Source organism: Mesoplodon bidens (genome assembly GCF_964165515.1).
Source record: "Mesoplodon bidens genome assembly, chromosome: 10".
NCBI lineage: Eukaryota > Metazoa > Chordata > Mammalia > Artiodactyla > Ziphiidae > Mesoplodon > Mesoplodon bidens.
In genome coordinates, this window is record NC_138172.1 from 74,483,259 (window position 1) to 74,498,630 (window position 15,372).

Consider the following 15,372-nt stretch of genomic DNA (forward strand, 5'->3'; position numbering starts at 1 on the left):
GGAAGCAGTCGGGGTCCTCTCCCCAGCCTGCTTGCTGACCCCACGTCAGCTCTGCGTCTGCCACAGGCTGGGTCAAAAGAGCCCTAACCCTGCCCCTCAGGGAGCCAGCTGGGGAGATGGGGCTTCTTCCCTCAAGACTTGCCCGTGCCCATGGCCCTTGCAGCTCCTGAGTAGCGGGGCCTGTGCACGGAGCAGATTCCTGGGGTGACCTGCCCTGCCCTGCCGCTCCCCTCGGAACTCCGGGGGCTACTGGGTTGGAGGGAACCACCGGTGTTCCCTCTCCCCCTGTCTTCCCCCCCTCCTCCCAGCTGCTTTACTTAAAGTTGATTTTGAACTTTTTATTTGAGGAGACGAAGTGAAAACAAATCTATAAATATATATTTTTAAAATATTTAACTTTTTTTTATGGCGTTTTTCTCGTCCCCCTCCCTGCCCAAGCTCCCCTTCCCTGGGGAGCCCTGGGGCTCCCTGGAGCTGGCTGGGCTTCTGGGGACAGAGCCGCCCCATGAGCTTGGGGCCCGCCAGTGTGTGGGGGAGATGCTGGGATCGCCCGGTCCTGGGTTGTTTCCAGGAGAAAACCGGGGGAGAGGCCCTCAGGCCATGCCCCAACGGGGTGGGGAGGGTGACCCACAGCTCTGGGCCTCTTTTTGTCCTTCAGGGCTGTTGCTAGGGAGAGGGAAAAGGGAGACCAAATGTGGGGATGGGGGTGGGAGGGTGTCAGAGGCAACCGATTTCATTTGTGCCACACGCATGGGCATTGCAGCCTTGTGTGCCCCCAGGCCTGCAGCTGCCTGGGGCCCAAGTTGCAGTGAGCAGGGTGGGGTCTGGGAGGGGGCGGAAGGCAGGAATGGGGGGGGCAGAAGAAATGGGAGCAGCTCTTGGGCTGAGTGTGGGAATAGGGGAGCCAGAAATGGCAGCTCTCCCAGGGAGTGAGCAGCTACTGTAACTTTTTAAAATTAAGACAAAAAGCCTTGAAGAAAATGACTTTATTTTTCTAAGTGTAACCTCAGTATTTATGTAATTTGTACAGGGGCCGTGCCCCACCCCCTCTACCTGCTTTGGGGTAGACCTTGAGGGTGGGCCAACATAGGGGGAGGGTCTTTTACCCTGTGTCAGAGCCTACCTTTACCACCTGTATCCAGAGAGGGAGCTTTTTCAGAACAGGGCAGCGGTGGAGTGGAGTTTTATTAACCCCTTAGGACTGCCTTCAGTAGGAACAAGCCTGCTTCTGTGATTAGGTGAAGGGGTGGGGGACATTTTTACGCACAGCCTAGCTATCAAGGGGATGATTTGCCGACATGTTTGAGAACCTCCGAACCTCTAACCCCCGTTGCTGTCTTGCCCCAGTTTGGGGTGCCAAGATGGAAGTCATCTTTCTGGCTTTCTCCTGGAGGTAGCTGGGGGCTTATGGGTGGCTTACAAGATTGGGGCATGGCAAATCAGGGGCTAGAGAGTGGGGGAGCTTGGGACTCAGGTCTGTAACTGCCCAGCCCCTTTTCTCTGCTCTTGTTTTCACTCCACCATCACTCACTCACTCCCCCCTCCCACCCAGGGGAGGAGACCTTGATGAATTCCTCCTCTCCTTCCCACAAAAGACAGACCCAGTGAGTGAATCAGGCAAAGTGCTTATAGTGTGTGTTGTGTGAGCGTGGCCTTGGGAGAACATGTGTGCGTCAGGGATGAGGTGGCATTTATATGTGCAGCGACCCTTGGTGTTTCCCTTCCTTGGTGGCTCTGGGGTGTGTGTGTGTGCCTGAGTGAATGTGTGTGTGTGAATGTGGGGTGTGTATGTTAGTGGTTTCTACTTCCCTGGGATGCTGACCCAGGAATAGTGGACATGGTCACAGTCCTATGTACAGAGCTTTCTTTTGTATTAAGAAAAAATACTCTTTCAATAAATGTATCATTTTTGTGCACAGACTGTGGAGTCTTTGCCTTTGTTTTCCCATATTGGAGGGAGGGAGGTGTGAACATGAATCAAACCCCAAAAGTTGCTGCTCTGAGAAGTAAGCCTGGCTGATGAAATGCTAAGGGGTGCTTTGGGCTGTTGAAATTCTAGGATTATACTTGAGGAACATTTCCGGGGTGGGGGGGCTCGGGCCTTTATCTTTGGCCCCAGCTGTGCTAGGTGCTTAGGTCAACACAGAGAGGAGCAATTTTCATTAATAGGAAAAGTGATGCAACCAATCCAAAGCATCGGGTTTGGGAAACTCAGGGCCACGTGACCTAGTGCAAAATAAGAGGAAAGCCCTAGGGTGGGAGTGTGAGTTTCAGTGGGGGATGAGGAAGGCAGACCTAGTGAAGGGGAAGGAGGGCTTCAAGGTTGATATTGGATGGAAAGGGCTGCCTACGGCTGCTGAGAAAGGAGCAACGTGACCACTACCCCGGGCTCCGCGAGCAGCCCCCCACTCACCCCTCCCCGGGCAGCTCGCCCCCAGCGCAGCAGCCCCCGAGTACTACGCATGCTCCGCTAGCGCGCTGCGCTGCGGCCGCGTTGGGCTGTGGGCCGCGGTGGGACCCGTAGCCGCCCGGCCGTGCGTGCACTCGCGACGTGACCCGGAAGGGAGCTGCTGAGGAGGCGGAGCGAGGACGGCGGGGTCAGGACGGCGGGACCAGGACGGCGGGGCCAGGACGGCGGGGCCAGGACGGCGGGACCAGCGCGGCGGGACCATCGCTGTGTACCAGCGAGGGCCGAGCCGGGCGGTGGGAGGTGAGAGGAGAGTTCTGCGCCGACCCGGTCCCTGCCTCGTTCCCTCCCCGGTCCCTTGCCCACTCTCCGTGGGGCTGACGACAGGAGCCAGGTCTTGCTGAGATTCGCTCGGACCAGTCAGCCTCTTCCGACCGCGCCTCTCCATCCTCACCCCGCCCCACAAGCCCGTTCCTGTGGCGATGCGGGCCTCCTCTACGGCCCCTGCTGGCCTGCAAGCTCGGGCCTGATCTTGCCACCTACGCCTACCTGCTGTCTCATCCCCGCATCCAGACCTCGTCTCCACCCCTCAGTTTATTGCTCCTGTTCTAGGCCCTCCCTCTCCCCCCATTTAGGCCTTTCCGGTGGTGTTACTTCACCCTGCTCATCAGTTGTCCATTGCACATCTCTGGTTACCTCCCTGTCCTGCCCCCCATGCTAACTGGACCCCTACCCCCATCGAGGTCCACATCCCATGTTTCCCCTCCTCTTCACGCCTTTCTTCTATTCTCATCTTCTGTCCCTGTACCCCAACGTGATCCCTGCCTTATCACCATTTCTTCATCTTGGTTTATCCTCCGTTCTTATCCTTATCATTCCCTGTTGTCCCCACACTGCTTCATAGTGTTCCCTGACCACTAGCATAGCTGTCACCCCACACGTATTTATAATCCTTTCTGGCTTAATAGCGTTCCGTTTATCTGGGGACTGATCCTACCTTCTCCTTCTCTAAGAATAATAATATTAGATTCTGTTTACTAAGCGCTCACTGTATGTTAGAGGTTGTTCTAAATGCTTTATATAGTGATTTTAGTTTTTACAACAACTTCGTGAATTGGGTATGAATATCATTACCATCTTTCAGAGGAGGGAACTGAGGCGTAGAAGTTAAGTAACTTGTCCAAAAGCATGCACACAGTAAGTGAAAGAGCCAGAGTTCAGAGTCCCATTTATCTGACTCTGAATCTGTACTGTTGATATATTGCCCCTCTAGAATCTCTACTGTCTCCTGACCTCACTCCCTAGCCTTCAACTCCATGATCACTACCTCTGTCTATAACTACCTGACTTAGAGCCTCACCGTACCTGCTGCATAAGTGCAGGGTGGGACCTGGTTTTTTTCTCCCACGATTTTACTTGGCCCCCTAGTCCCCTCCCCCTTTCACAATATTCTCATACCCCTTTCCCGTGCAGCCATCTGCACGTGGGGGCCTCCTTTCATCTCTGTTCTCTGTATCTGCCGTGGCCCCCCCCGTTTATATCCACAGTCCAGCTGTACCCTGTCACTTATACTCCTTGTCCTGCCACTTCGCCATCCTGACGCTCCTGGCGTGTTCGGGCCCCGCTGTCTCACAGGCTGCTCTGCTATCTGCTCTCCTGTGTCATCCTTCTAAGTCCTGATCTGTACCCCTCAGCCGCCCCACTGTTCTGCCCAAATTGTCCTGATTAACTGTCAACGCTTCTTGTTACCTTGCCTTTTATTCTTCTCATCCTCTTTTGTAATTTCTTCTATTTCTTAAATCTTTTCATTTCCTTCTATCACCATTTTTCACTCCGTTCTCCTCTTATAAATCCCAAAGTATGTTCAAGTTATTCATTCCATCCTATTCTTGGCCTTTTCTCTTTGGCCTCTAAATTCCATGCAACCTACCAATCACCACCCACCCTGTCTACGCCTCAAGATTCCACCCCCTTCATGTAGCCTTTTCCCTTTCCAACACAGCCTCTGTCTTTCTCCTTGTGTGTCCCAGGAAGTCAGGATGGTGGGGGAACGGCGCCCTGGGGACCTCATGGTGCCCTTGGGGCCCCGGCTGCAAGCATATCCTGAAGAACTTCTTCGACAGCGGCCTGGGCATGATGGGCGTCCTGAATACCTGATCCGATGGAGTGTCCTGAAGTGTGAGGAAGTGGGCAGAGTGGGTGTGGAAGAGGGCAAGGCAGAGCACATCCTCATGTGGTTGTCAGCCCCCGAGGTGTACGCCAACTGCCCCATGTTGTTAGGTGAGCGGGCATTATCTAAGGGACCTCAGCAGGAAACAGCTGGGGGTTCCGGAAGCTTTCCCCGAGATCCGGGAGGCCTGGATGATGTGGCAATGGGAGAGATGGAGGCTGATGTGCGGGCGCTGGTGCGCAGGGCTGCCAGGCAGCTGGCAGAAGGTGGGACCTCGAGCCTCACGGCCGCTGTGCTCCACACCATCCACGTGCTCAGCGCCTATGCCAGCATCGGGCCCCTCACTGGTGTCTTCAGGGAGACAGGCGCCCTAGACCTGCTCATGCACATGTTGTGCAACCCTGAGCCTCAGATCCGTCGGAGCGCGGGCAAGATGCTGCAGGCTCTGGCAGCCCATGATGCTGGTAAGAGACAGCCAGGGGAAGAAGGTAAACACTGGGGAGAATGAGGCTACAGGAGTAAGAACAGGAAGAGGAGGGATTTCCCAGCTCTGTAAGAATACCTAGTATTTGGTGGACATCAGTTTCCTTGCAAAGGGAAAAAGTATAAAATAAGCTATCACAGGTGCATAAACAGGATAAAATGATAGCACCTGGTTTATCTGTCCATTCTCAGTGCAGTGGCAGAGAAGGGAATACGTTTATATTTTTAAACTGGTTTGAGATTTGTTAGTTGGTTATGAAATCAGTCTGGTGGGTTATAACCAACATTTTTTTAAATGTAAAATATCAGTACATGGCACTTAGAAATGTAGGTTTTGTAACCTGAAATACATGTTTCAGTTTCATATGTGTACACTTGTATTAGGTTACCATGTAAAATGTGTGTGTTACTGTGAGTCTCAGTCACAGAGAAGTTTGAAAGCCTCTGGGGGTAGGGGATAGAGAGTCTGGGGGAAGGCAGCGGGTAAGTAGTGGGGATTGAGGAGAAGGTACAGATTGGGTGTGGATTACAGGAAGTCGGGCTCACGTCCTTCTGTCACTGAGCCAGCAAGATGGCATCGAGCAGCACATGGATTTTGACAGCCGCTATACTTTGCTGGAGCTGTTTGCAGAGACCACGTCTTCTGAGGAGCACTGCATGGCCTTTGAGGGCATTCATCTGCCTCAGGTACCCTGGCAGCTGTGGGGGAAATGCTGTGTACAAGGCCTAGGGCATCATTTCTGAAAATGTGGTTCAGGACTGCGTCATTAAAATGAAGGTTCGTGCTACCCTCCCCACTCAGAATCTCTGAGATGAGAATCAGGAATCTCTGTTTTAGGGCACTCCTTGTGTGTTTCTTCTGTAAATCACAGTTTGAGCACTACAGGTATGGGGATGAGGCCTTTATCTTTTTCTGGAGAGGGTGATATTGAGGGGAAAGGAGAGGGTCTAAAGCCGGGAGAAGAGGCTACACCATGGACTGTGTCCTCCAGATCCCAGGAAAGCTGCTCTTCTCCCTGGTGAAACGCTACCTATGTGTCACTTCCCTGCTGGATCAGCTGAATAACAGTCCAGAGCCAGGGACTGGAGACCGAGGCTCCCGACCCTCAAGGGAGGATTTTGGCCGGGAGAAAAGCCGGGGGCAGCGGGAGCTGGAATTCAGTATGGCTGTGGGCAACCTCATCTCAGAGCTCGTGCGGAACATGGGCTGGGCCCGGAACCTCAGTGAACAGGCCGCATCGCCACCCCGGCCAACCCGGTCCATCTTTCAGCCCGGCATTTCAGGCCCCAGCCTTTTACTCCCCACCAACGTTGCCACCCCCAGGAGGCAAGGGCGGGCCTTCCGCCAGCGCGCTGAATTCTCTAGCCGTAGTGGCTACGGCGAGTACGTGCAGCAGACCCTGCAGCCGGGCATGCGAGTGCGGATGCTGGACGATTACGAGGAGATCAGTGCCGGGGACGAGGGCGAGTTCCGGCAGAGCAACAATGGCGTGCCCCCTGTGCAGGTGAGCAAGAGCGTGGGGATGGGCCACCGTTGGGGGGTCTGTCTTGGGTGGGGCGTAGCTGGGGCATCCACACAGGGGACTCCTGCAGGCCACCCAAGGAGAAAACCCCAAGAAAACTGGAATGGTTTAAAGGGGGTCAGTGATGGAGAGGGGGGCTGTTTGGAGGGCTGAGAAAATCTGGCAGGAGTGGGTGGGCTGTGAGGTCAAGGAAACAGTTCTTCCTTCCCACCCAGGAAGCAGAACTGACATGTTCAGACACCCTGACCCCCACCAGTGGAGCTGGCTAGGAGGGAATGTGGGCGCGGAGGCCATACGGATTAGGAAGAGATGAGAGGCAGGGCCTGCCTGGTAGGGGAAGGGAGCCTTTTGCTGAACGGAGGTTTCCCAAGCCTAGCCAGGTGTGCCCCTGAGGACTGTGTGCCCAGGTCTGGGTCCAGCCATGTCTTCTCCAGCCTGCACAGCAAAGGGTTCACAGGGCTGAGCCCTCTTGTCTTCTCTCTTTCTTCCTCCCTCCATACTAGGTCTTTTGGCAGTCGACCGGCCGTACCTACTGGGTGCACTGGCACATGCTGGAGATCCTGGGCCCCGAGGAAACTGCTGAGGATATGGCTTCAGCAGCTGTGGAGAAGGGGGCGGGGGCTGCTGTGCTGGGCACAGGTGAGCCATGGAGGGGACATGGACGTCGTGTCTCTGAACAGAGGAGGAGTGGCTGGAATGAAGCCCTCCCCGACCAGGAACTGCCCCACAGATGCAGAAATTCAGTCTGTTCCTGGCAGAGCTGAGGCCCCTCATGCCTGTCTCCTCAGCACTTCCCTCCTGGGACTGGAAGCCGGTGGATGGGCTCTACCCTTTGCCGTACCTCCAGCCCGAGCCTCAGAAGAACGAGGAACTGGGATACCTGACCCAGGCTGAGTGGTGGGAGCTTCTCTTCTTCATCAAGAAGTTGGATGTATGTGAGCAGCAGCCAATTTTCCAGAATCTTCGGGAGAACCTGGATGAGGTATTACAGGCCTGCGATACCTGGGGGGTTTGGAATGGCATTGGAGGCGGGATCCTCTCAGGTAGTTCACCATATGGGACTGCCTAGGGGAAGGCTGAAGCGAGGGGTTAGAGAGCCCGGGGGGTCCTGCTGGGGGAGGAGGCAAATGCCAGGAGGGTCTAGTATGTAGCAGGTGTGCAAGGCACGGTGGGAGGTGGCCGCCCTTCTGTTCCTGTCCCCAAGGCCTTTGCGTCTGCTCCTTCCTAAAAAATACATACCATTCTGTTGCCAGACCCTGAGTGAGAAGGCCCTAGGTGAAATCTCCGTGCCCATAGCGATGGCTGAGGGTCTGCTGCAGGTTCTCAGTAATCGGTTTGAGGGCAGTGCCCTCAGCGACCTGCTCAACTCTCAGATCTACACCAAGTACGGGCTGCCACCCAAGGCACCGAGCAGCTTGTCTTCTTCACGAAGTCACGCCAGTTCCCCAGATCTGGAAGAGGAGTCCAAGTCAGAGGCCAACTTCTCAGAGGAAGAGGCTGAGTCCCCCAAAGCAAAGCCCCTTAAATTAGAGGCAGAGCCTGCCAGGGGAAAAACTGAGCCCCCCATGGCACAGAGTGATTCGCAGCTGTTTAACCAGCTTCTGGTGACTGAGGGGATGGCTCTGCCCACCGAGATGAAGGAGGCAGCCAGTGGTGAGTCAGGTGCTGGGAGGGGAGGGCAAAGAGGTTGGAGCAAGTCCTGGGTGGTCCCTAGAGAAGTGGGTAGTCAGGGCAGAGGGCAAGCCGTGGAGGGAGGTCACTTTTGTATGGGAAAATGCTTTGGAAGCGTGCATCCATTTTCCTTCCTTCGACCTTGATTATCTGTAATTGATCACTGCTCCCTTTCTTCAGTATCCCTGGAAAAGGAGGGTCCGTATTCCAGAGTATCGTCATCTTCATTGCTTGACTATTAAATCCCTCACACAGGATAGGGAAAGTTCTAGGTGCAAGCTACAGTAGTGAACAGTGTGTTAAAATATCAGTAGGATAACTGGACTTGACCTTTAAAGACTTCCAACGTGAAGGTGCCACAGTTTTTTTAAGGCACTGCCTTCCCCTCACCGCTTTCAGAAATGGCTAGAGCCTTGCGGGGTCCTGGGCCACGCAGTTCCCTGGATCAGCATGTGGCAGCGGTCGTGGCCACTGTGCAGATATCCAGCTTGGACACAAATCTGCAGCTTTCGGGACTCTATGCCCTCTCTCAGGCCGTGGAGGAAGTCACTGAACGGGACCACCCTCTGGTCAGTCCCGACAGATCCCTAAGGTTAGAACCGTGGAGAGGTGGAGGGGGTTATGGTTTAAGCTGTCAGTGGGGGAGGATGATGGGGGGAGGGAAGGAGCTATGAGATCAAGAGTTAGAAAGGCTAGGAGGAAAGAAGGGTCAGCCTGAGGGGTAGCTGAGCAGGAGGGTGGAATATTAACGATGGTTAATATTCTTGGGCATATATATATTCTTTTTCATATTCTTTTCCATTATGGTTTATCACAGGATATTGCATATAGTTCCCTGTGCTGTACAGTAGGACCTTGTTGTTTATCCATTCTATATATATTAGTTTGTCTCTGTTAATCCCCAACTCCCCATCCTTCCCTCCCCCATTCTCCTCCTCCACTTGGCAACCACAAGTCTGTTCTCTCAAATAGTGTTCTAATCGATCTGTTTTTCCTCACATCTGTCAGCACTGGATATTAATCATTTTTTAAATCTATCAGGTTGGCAAAATTTGAAGTGATTGGTACCTCCTTGTTTTAATTTCTTAGTTCTAGAGAAGTTAGGCATATTTGCATGCATAGTATTTCTTCTACTATAAATATTCATATCCTTTGCCCACTTTCTTATTGGGTCTTAGTCTTTTTTTTAAATGTATTTTTCTTAATTAGTTAATTTATTTTTGGCTGCGTTATGTCTTCGTTGCTGCTTGTGGGCTCTCTCTAGTTGCGGCGAGCGGGGGCTAGTCTTTGTTGCGGTGCGTGGGCTTCTCATTGCCATGGCTTCTCTTGTTGCGGAGCACGGGCTCTAAGCGCATTGGCCTCAGTAGTTGTGGCGCGCAGGCTCAGTAGTTGTGGTGCACGGGCTTAGTTGCTCCACTGTATTTGGGACCTTCCCGGACCAGGGATCGAACCTGTGTCCCCTGCATTGGCAGGCGGATTCTTAACCACTGCGCCTTAGCCTTTTTTTAAATTTACAGACATTCTGGATATTAATCCATTACTTCTGTTTCAAATATTTTGCTTGTCTTTTTCTTTCAAAATCATATTAACTTAATTTTCTGAATATAGAATACATGCTCACTGTAAGAAAAATAGAAAATTGTGAGGATAACAATCATCTGAAAACCCTTTATGCAGAGATAGTCACTGTTAACATTTTAGTAAACATCCTTACTTATATTTATTTATTCATATTCATATGCATTCATATGTATGTTAACTTGTTTATAGTAAATCGTGGCTACAGAGAGGGATATATATTTAAAGCACGTTCGATTCACGTTGTAGTCATCATAAAGCTCATGAGAGAAGACAGAAAGCGTCTCTACGTGGGGAGGGGCTGTTAGCACTCTGGCCGCTGGTCCCCATCGGCACCTGGTGGAGTTAGGGCTCTATGGACCCCCAGGACCTCTGGACCTCGAGACCCCAGTACAATGACAACAAAAAAGACAGAGATAAACACAACTTTCTCAGTGCTTTTATTTGCCTTATTTCCCAGAATTTCTCTTTTTGTCCTCCTTTCCTTCCTATTTCCCAGGCCACCTCCTCAACATGCATCTCTGTCATTGTGGAGAAAAATGTCAGTCCCGGCTTTTTTCCTCTTGTGATGCTCACTGTGATCTAGGAACACTGGAGATACTTCTTCCTTCCCTTTGGATCAGCATTTCCACTGGATCCTTTCTCTAGCTTATGTGGCTGGGCTCTTAGTTTTGTGGATAGTATCTTTCATTATGCTGAAGTTTCAGATTTTCATGTTGCTATATTTTCAACTTTTTAAAAATGGCTTCTGGGTTTTAAGAGGGTCTATTTCATTCTAGGATTATAAAAATATTTCCTTATACTTTCTAAAAATATTTATGATTTGACTTCTCACGTTTAAAATCTGTTCGCGGTTTCTTTTTGCAAATGGAGTGAAGCGGAGCTCCGGCCTTCGTTTTTTCAGATAGGTAGCCACGTGTCTCTGCCTCACGTTTTGTATGGTCCTTCCTGTCCTCACTGTCTGAGATGCTACCCTTATCTCTCTTCTCATCTGTTCATCTGTTTGGCTACCCTGTATTGTTTCCAGAGTTTTAATTATTGCAAGTTTATATTTTGATAAGTAGTAGGCAAGTCTACAATTATTTCTTTCCAAACATTTCTTGCATATTTTCTCTTCCTATACCTAAACCTGCCTGTCATTTTTTTTAAAAAAAACCTTTTGGGCATTTTGATTAGCATTATACTAAATTTGTAGATTTATTTGAAAAGATGAACCAGAGTTCATAACCTTTTTGCAGTAATCCCTACTTGATGAGGTGAAGAGCCTGAGACAGACTGCAGAGGAGAGGGCAGCAGGACTGGGACTGAGGCAGGGAGAGTAGGATGGAGGGAGGTGAGGGGGTGATGGACTGGATCTTGGTGGACAGGGTTGGGCAGGCAGTAGACATGACTCTTGGGTTGGGGAACCCCGATGTCTCTTCTCTTTCAGAGAGAAGCTAGTGAAGACGCTGGTGGAGCTGCTGACCAACCAGGTGGGAGAGAAGATGGTAGTGGTGCTGGCCCTGCGCCTCCTCTACCTGCTCATGACCAAGCACGAGTGGCGCCCACTTTTCGCCAGGGAAGGTGGCATCTACGCTGTGCTGGTTTGCATGCAAGAATATAAGACTTCTGTCTTGGTGCAGCAGGCAGGGCTGGCGGTGAGTGGACTGGGCCTGGAGGTAGAGAGTGATGGGCAGGGTGGGCAGGTTGAGGGCGTGGCTGATCTCGAGGAGGTTCTCTGGTGATTCGGACAAGGAGGAGACATTGGGATGGAAAGATGCAGGTGGATGGGAGAGATCCAGCTGGACAGTCTTGGAGATTGAATGTGTATTTGGAGGAAGGGAGAAGGATGTTTTTGAGAATGACTCCCAGGTTGAAAATTGAGCAGCAGGGGTGGATGAGGTGGTCACTTGTCAAGGGGGAGAATGTTAGAGGAGGAAGAGGTGTGGAGAGAAGGTCAGGTTGAATTTCTAGGTATGCTGACTTTCCCTTGGCTTTTTAGTTACAACTAGGTGTCTGATGAAAGACTAAATTTCTAGGTGTGACAGAGTATTTTTTAACCCTTTTGTCTGAGTGGTACTGGTACACAGAAAATACCTCCTCACCAGATGTGGGTAAAGCCCAGCCAGCATTGCCATTGCCTTGCCCACCCCGGACTCAGAGAATGGTGAAAGGAGGCCCTCGTTCAGGGAGGAAGAATTGGCTTCCTGAGTACTCCAGACAGAAGGGCTGGCTGGTAGGGAGCTATGGGCAGGGGACAGGTAGGCCTTGTCCAGAGCAGTTCTGAGAATGGATTCCAGCAGTGTAACGGCAGCAGCATGGACTGGAGCACAGGTGCTCTTAGGGCAGACGTCCCAGGGAGAGGCCGGGAGGCTCGTCCTTTATGGGGCCAGCCTGGTGCTGCTCCTCCCAAGAGCAGCCAAACATTCCTAGTTGAGGCTGTGTCTGCTCAAAAAATTCCCTGATCCTTTCAAACCGCATGACCAAAATACGACATTTGCCTCTGAATTTGAACTCTTGCCCTATAACAGAATTGCATCTTTTTGTATATAACTTAAGGTCTACAGAATTCAGCTTGGGGGAGGGGGAGGTAGCTAAAGGGAAAAAGCCTCATTATGAGGTAGCATTTGCTTGAAGGGTCCAGCCCTCACAAGGGGTATTGTCCTGAGAATTATTTCTAATTTACTTCATCCTTAGAAGGTTTCTTCTCAAGAGTCAACCCTTTCACCAGCCAAGACATTCTCCACCCTGATGGTTTAGTGTTCATGCTAATTTAAGATTCTCTTTAGTACCAGCAAACGAGTTGGCGTATTACCAGTATTTTTTCCTATAATTCCAGCTGCTCTGCCTGTGAGTCAACCCAGGTAGCCTTGTCCAGGCAGGCTGGATACTACCTTTGGAGGCCAGGGGACATAGGGGTGGGAGTGTTGGCACACAGGTGCTAGTGGCAGTTGGGGGAATGGCCAAGGTTGTGTGGGGAGGGAGTGCGGAGATCAAGGAGAAGGGGGACAAGGAACTTCCGTGTTTGGGACCCGGCAGCAGAGAAACTCCAGAGAGGTAGGACGACCAGGAGGACAAGAAGTTATGGAACTCAAGGGAAGAGAGGTTTTTCAAAGGGAGGAGTGGCCAAGCGAGATGGAAGACAACTTAAAGGAAAGCCTTGAAGGCAAGTAGAGGCTATGAAAGGGCTCCGTCCTGAGGGGAAGCTGCGGAGGGGTGGCCACCCCAGCACTCGGTGAGCCTCGGTGCTGGCAGAGAGGTTACAGGCTCACATTACCATGGTGCCTTAGGTGTTTTTGGTTGGCTTTCTTTTCTTTCCTTTCTTTTTAATGTCCCATCACTACCTCTTTCGTTTCTATTTGCAAACAGCTTAGCTGCCCCAAAGTTTGAGGCCTAGAATGACGGCCCGGCTCTCCCCTCCTCTGCATGGTGGCTTTGCCCACTCCTGACCCTGCCTTCACATCCTCTCGCAGGCGCTGAAGATGCTGGCCATTGCCAGCTCCTCGGAGATCCCCACTCTTGTTGCCGGCCGAGATTCCATCCACCCTTTGTTTGATGCCCAGATGACCAGGGAGATCTTTGCCAGCATTGACTCGGCCACACGCCCGGGCGCTGAGAGCCTGCTCCTCGCCGTCCCTGCTGCCGTGATCCTGATGCTGAACACGGAGGGGTCAGGACCTCCCCTTCCAAACTCCAAACTCCTGCTAAGCCCCAAGCCCTGCTGCTCCCCTGCCCAGGTCTCATGCATTCCACAGAAATTCCCCTCACGTTGTTGCCTCTGGATGAAATGTGGTGGCCCTCTCTGGCTGTTGTTAGAAGAGAGGCCAGTGGGCTTCCTTGGTGGCGCAGTGGTTGAGAGTCTGCCTGCTGATGCAGGGGACGCGGGTTTGTGCCCCGGTCTGGGAAGCTCCCGCATGCCACGGAGTGGCTGGGCCCATGAGCCATGGCCACTGAGCCTGCACGTCCGGAGCCTGTGCTCCGCAACGGGAGAGAAAAGAAGAGAGGCCAGTGGTTGAGGGTAGGGAGATTCCAGAGAGATCAGAGACACCTGCTCTTCCTTCCTGGAGTTGGGAGGAGTGACCTGAGGTCAAGAGGCCAGATGTCTGGCCTCAGGGGGACCCCTGGAGCCCCTCCCTCCTCAGCTGCAGGGCTCCTCCCTCCAGGAAGCTGGCTTCCTGCTTCCATTGCATTCACTCTCTTTCAACTTCTTCCTGGGTCACCTCCCTCCTCCCAGGTGCTCCTCCGCGGTGAGAAATGGCCTGCTCCTCCTCAACCTGCTTTTGTGTAACCACCACACTCTGGGAGACCAGATCATAACCAGAGAGCTGAGAGACACCTTGTTTAGACACTCAGGGATACCACCGGGGACAGAAGCCACGCCCACCACACGCACCATCCTCATGATGCTCCTCAATCGCTACTCAGAGCCACCGGGCAGTCCCGAGCGTGCAGGTACCATCGGGGAGGCGGTGGTTGTGCTGAGGAATTGGTCCCCGCCCACGGCCAGGAGGGCTCAGGTTTACATCCTAGTACCGTGCTGGAAAGACACGATGAACCTTCAGGAAATGAGTGAGGGTTTTGGTGCTCACATTAGGTCTCAAGTAGAACTTCCTGACCAAGAGGAGAGGGGGACTGTAGAATAGGTACAAGGAAATTGCCTTCTCTGAATGGCTTTAAACATAAAAGGGTTCCCACCTGTCTGGGCTGGGTTTGGTCCGCTCTTATTGGACACTGGAAGGTTGGTTGAAATGACTTCTAGAGAGGCCTTCTGTAGAGGAATTGTAGCTTATGGTACAGAAAGTTGGTGACTAGAATGTGAACTACTGATGCCATAGGGAAGAAACCTTTTGTATTTACAAACAAGTGAAACCTGGAAGTATGGGGGCAAATCAGAATAAGCACTGTGTGTCTTTTAGTCTGTATATCTGAAGCCACCATGCTAGGTAGTATAGGGATGTGACTAGTAGCTAATAGTTATTGACTTGTGTAATAGCAAAGCTGACAGTTAATAAAAGGTAGTTGCGTGACTGTATGAGATTAAAACTGCTGTTTAACTTGACAGTTTTTGCCATACTGATTTTTTTTTTTTTACAGATGTAGTTAGGTATATATTTGGTGCCAGAAAAGAAAATCCCCCACAGTTGAGTAGAAATTTCAGACATCCTCACAACAGGAGGAAAACTGGGTGGCGGCGGTTGTTTTCTGCATCTGCTAGTTTCTCAGTTTGACCAATTTGTATGACTCTCCTTCCTGCCCATTTTTCCCTCCTGTGTGTCTGAGCAGCAGCACTGGAGACGCCTGGCGCCCAGGGCCAGGATGGGTCCCCTGAGCTACTGATCCGATCCCTGGTGGGGGGCCCGTCTGCAGAGCTCCTCCTGGACTTGGAGCGTGTGCTGTGCCGAGAGGGCAGCCCAGGGGGTGCCGTGAGACCTCTCCTCAAGCGCCTCCAGCAGGAGAGCCAGCCCTTCCTCCTGTTTCTGCGGACTCTGGACGCCCCCGGGCCCAACAAAACTCTGCTGCTGACGGCGCTGAGGTGAGAGGCCAGCTCGGGGGCACCCGTG

At 52.2% G+C, this 15,372-nt stretch overlaps 1 protein-coding gene across 3 annotated transcripts in view; it reads left to right on the forward strand.

The window, feature by feature from the left end:
* The first annotated feature begins 2,624 nt into the window (after positions 1-2,624).
* The window catches only part of CUL9 (cullin 9), a 37,298-nt gene continuing 24,550 nt past the window's right edge, over positions 2,625-15,372 (forward strand). For all 3 annotated transcript variants that reach the window (XM_081247152.1, XM_081247153.1, XM_081247154.1), the window contains exons 1-12: positions 2,625-2,710; positions 4,438-5,041; positions 5,593-5,747; positions 6,053-6,565; positions 7,087-7,222; positions 7,372-7,565; positions 7,837-8,236; positions 8,654-8,846; positions 11,262-11,469; positions 13,285-13,481; positions 14,046-14,263; positions 15,095-15,344. In XM_081247152.1, the coding sequence (XP_081103278.1) occupies positions 4,447-5,041; positions 5,593-5,747; positions 6,053-6,565; positions 7,087-7,222; positions 7,372-7,565; positions 7,837-8,236; positions 8,654-8,846; positions 11,262-11,469; positions 13,285-13,481; positions 14,046-14,263; positions 15,095-15,344 (3,059 nt within the window). In that variant the 5' untranslated portion in view covers positions 2,625-2,710; positions 4,438-4,446. The remainder of the gene's footprint in view (positions 2,711-4,437; positions 5,042-5,592; positions 5,748-6,052; positions 6,566-7,086; positions 7,223-7,371; positions 7,566-7,836; positions 8,237-8,653; positions 8,847-11,261; positions 11,470-13,284; positions 13,482-14,045; positions 14,264-15,094; positions 15,345-15,372) is intronic.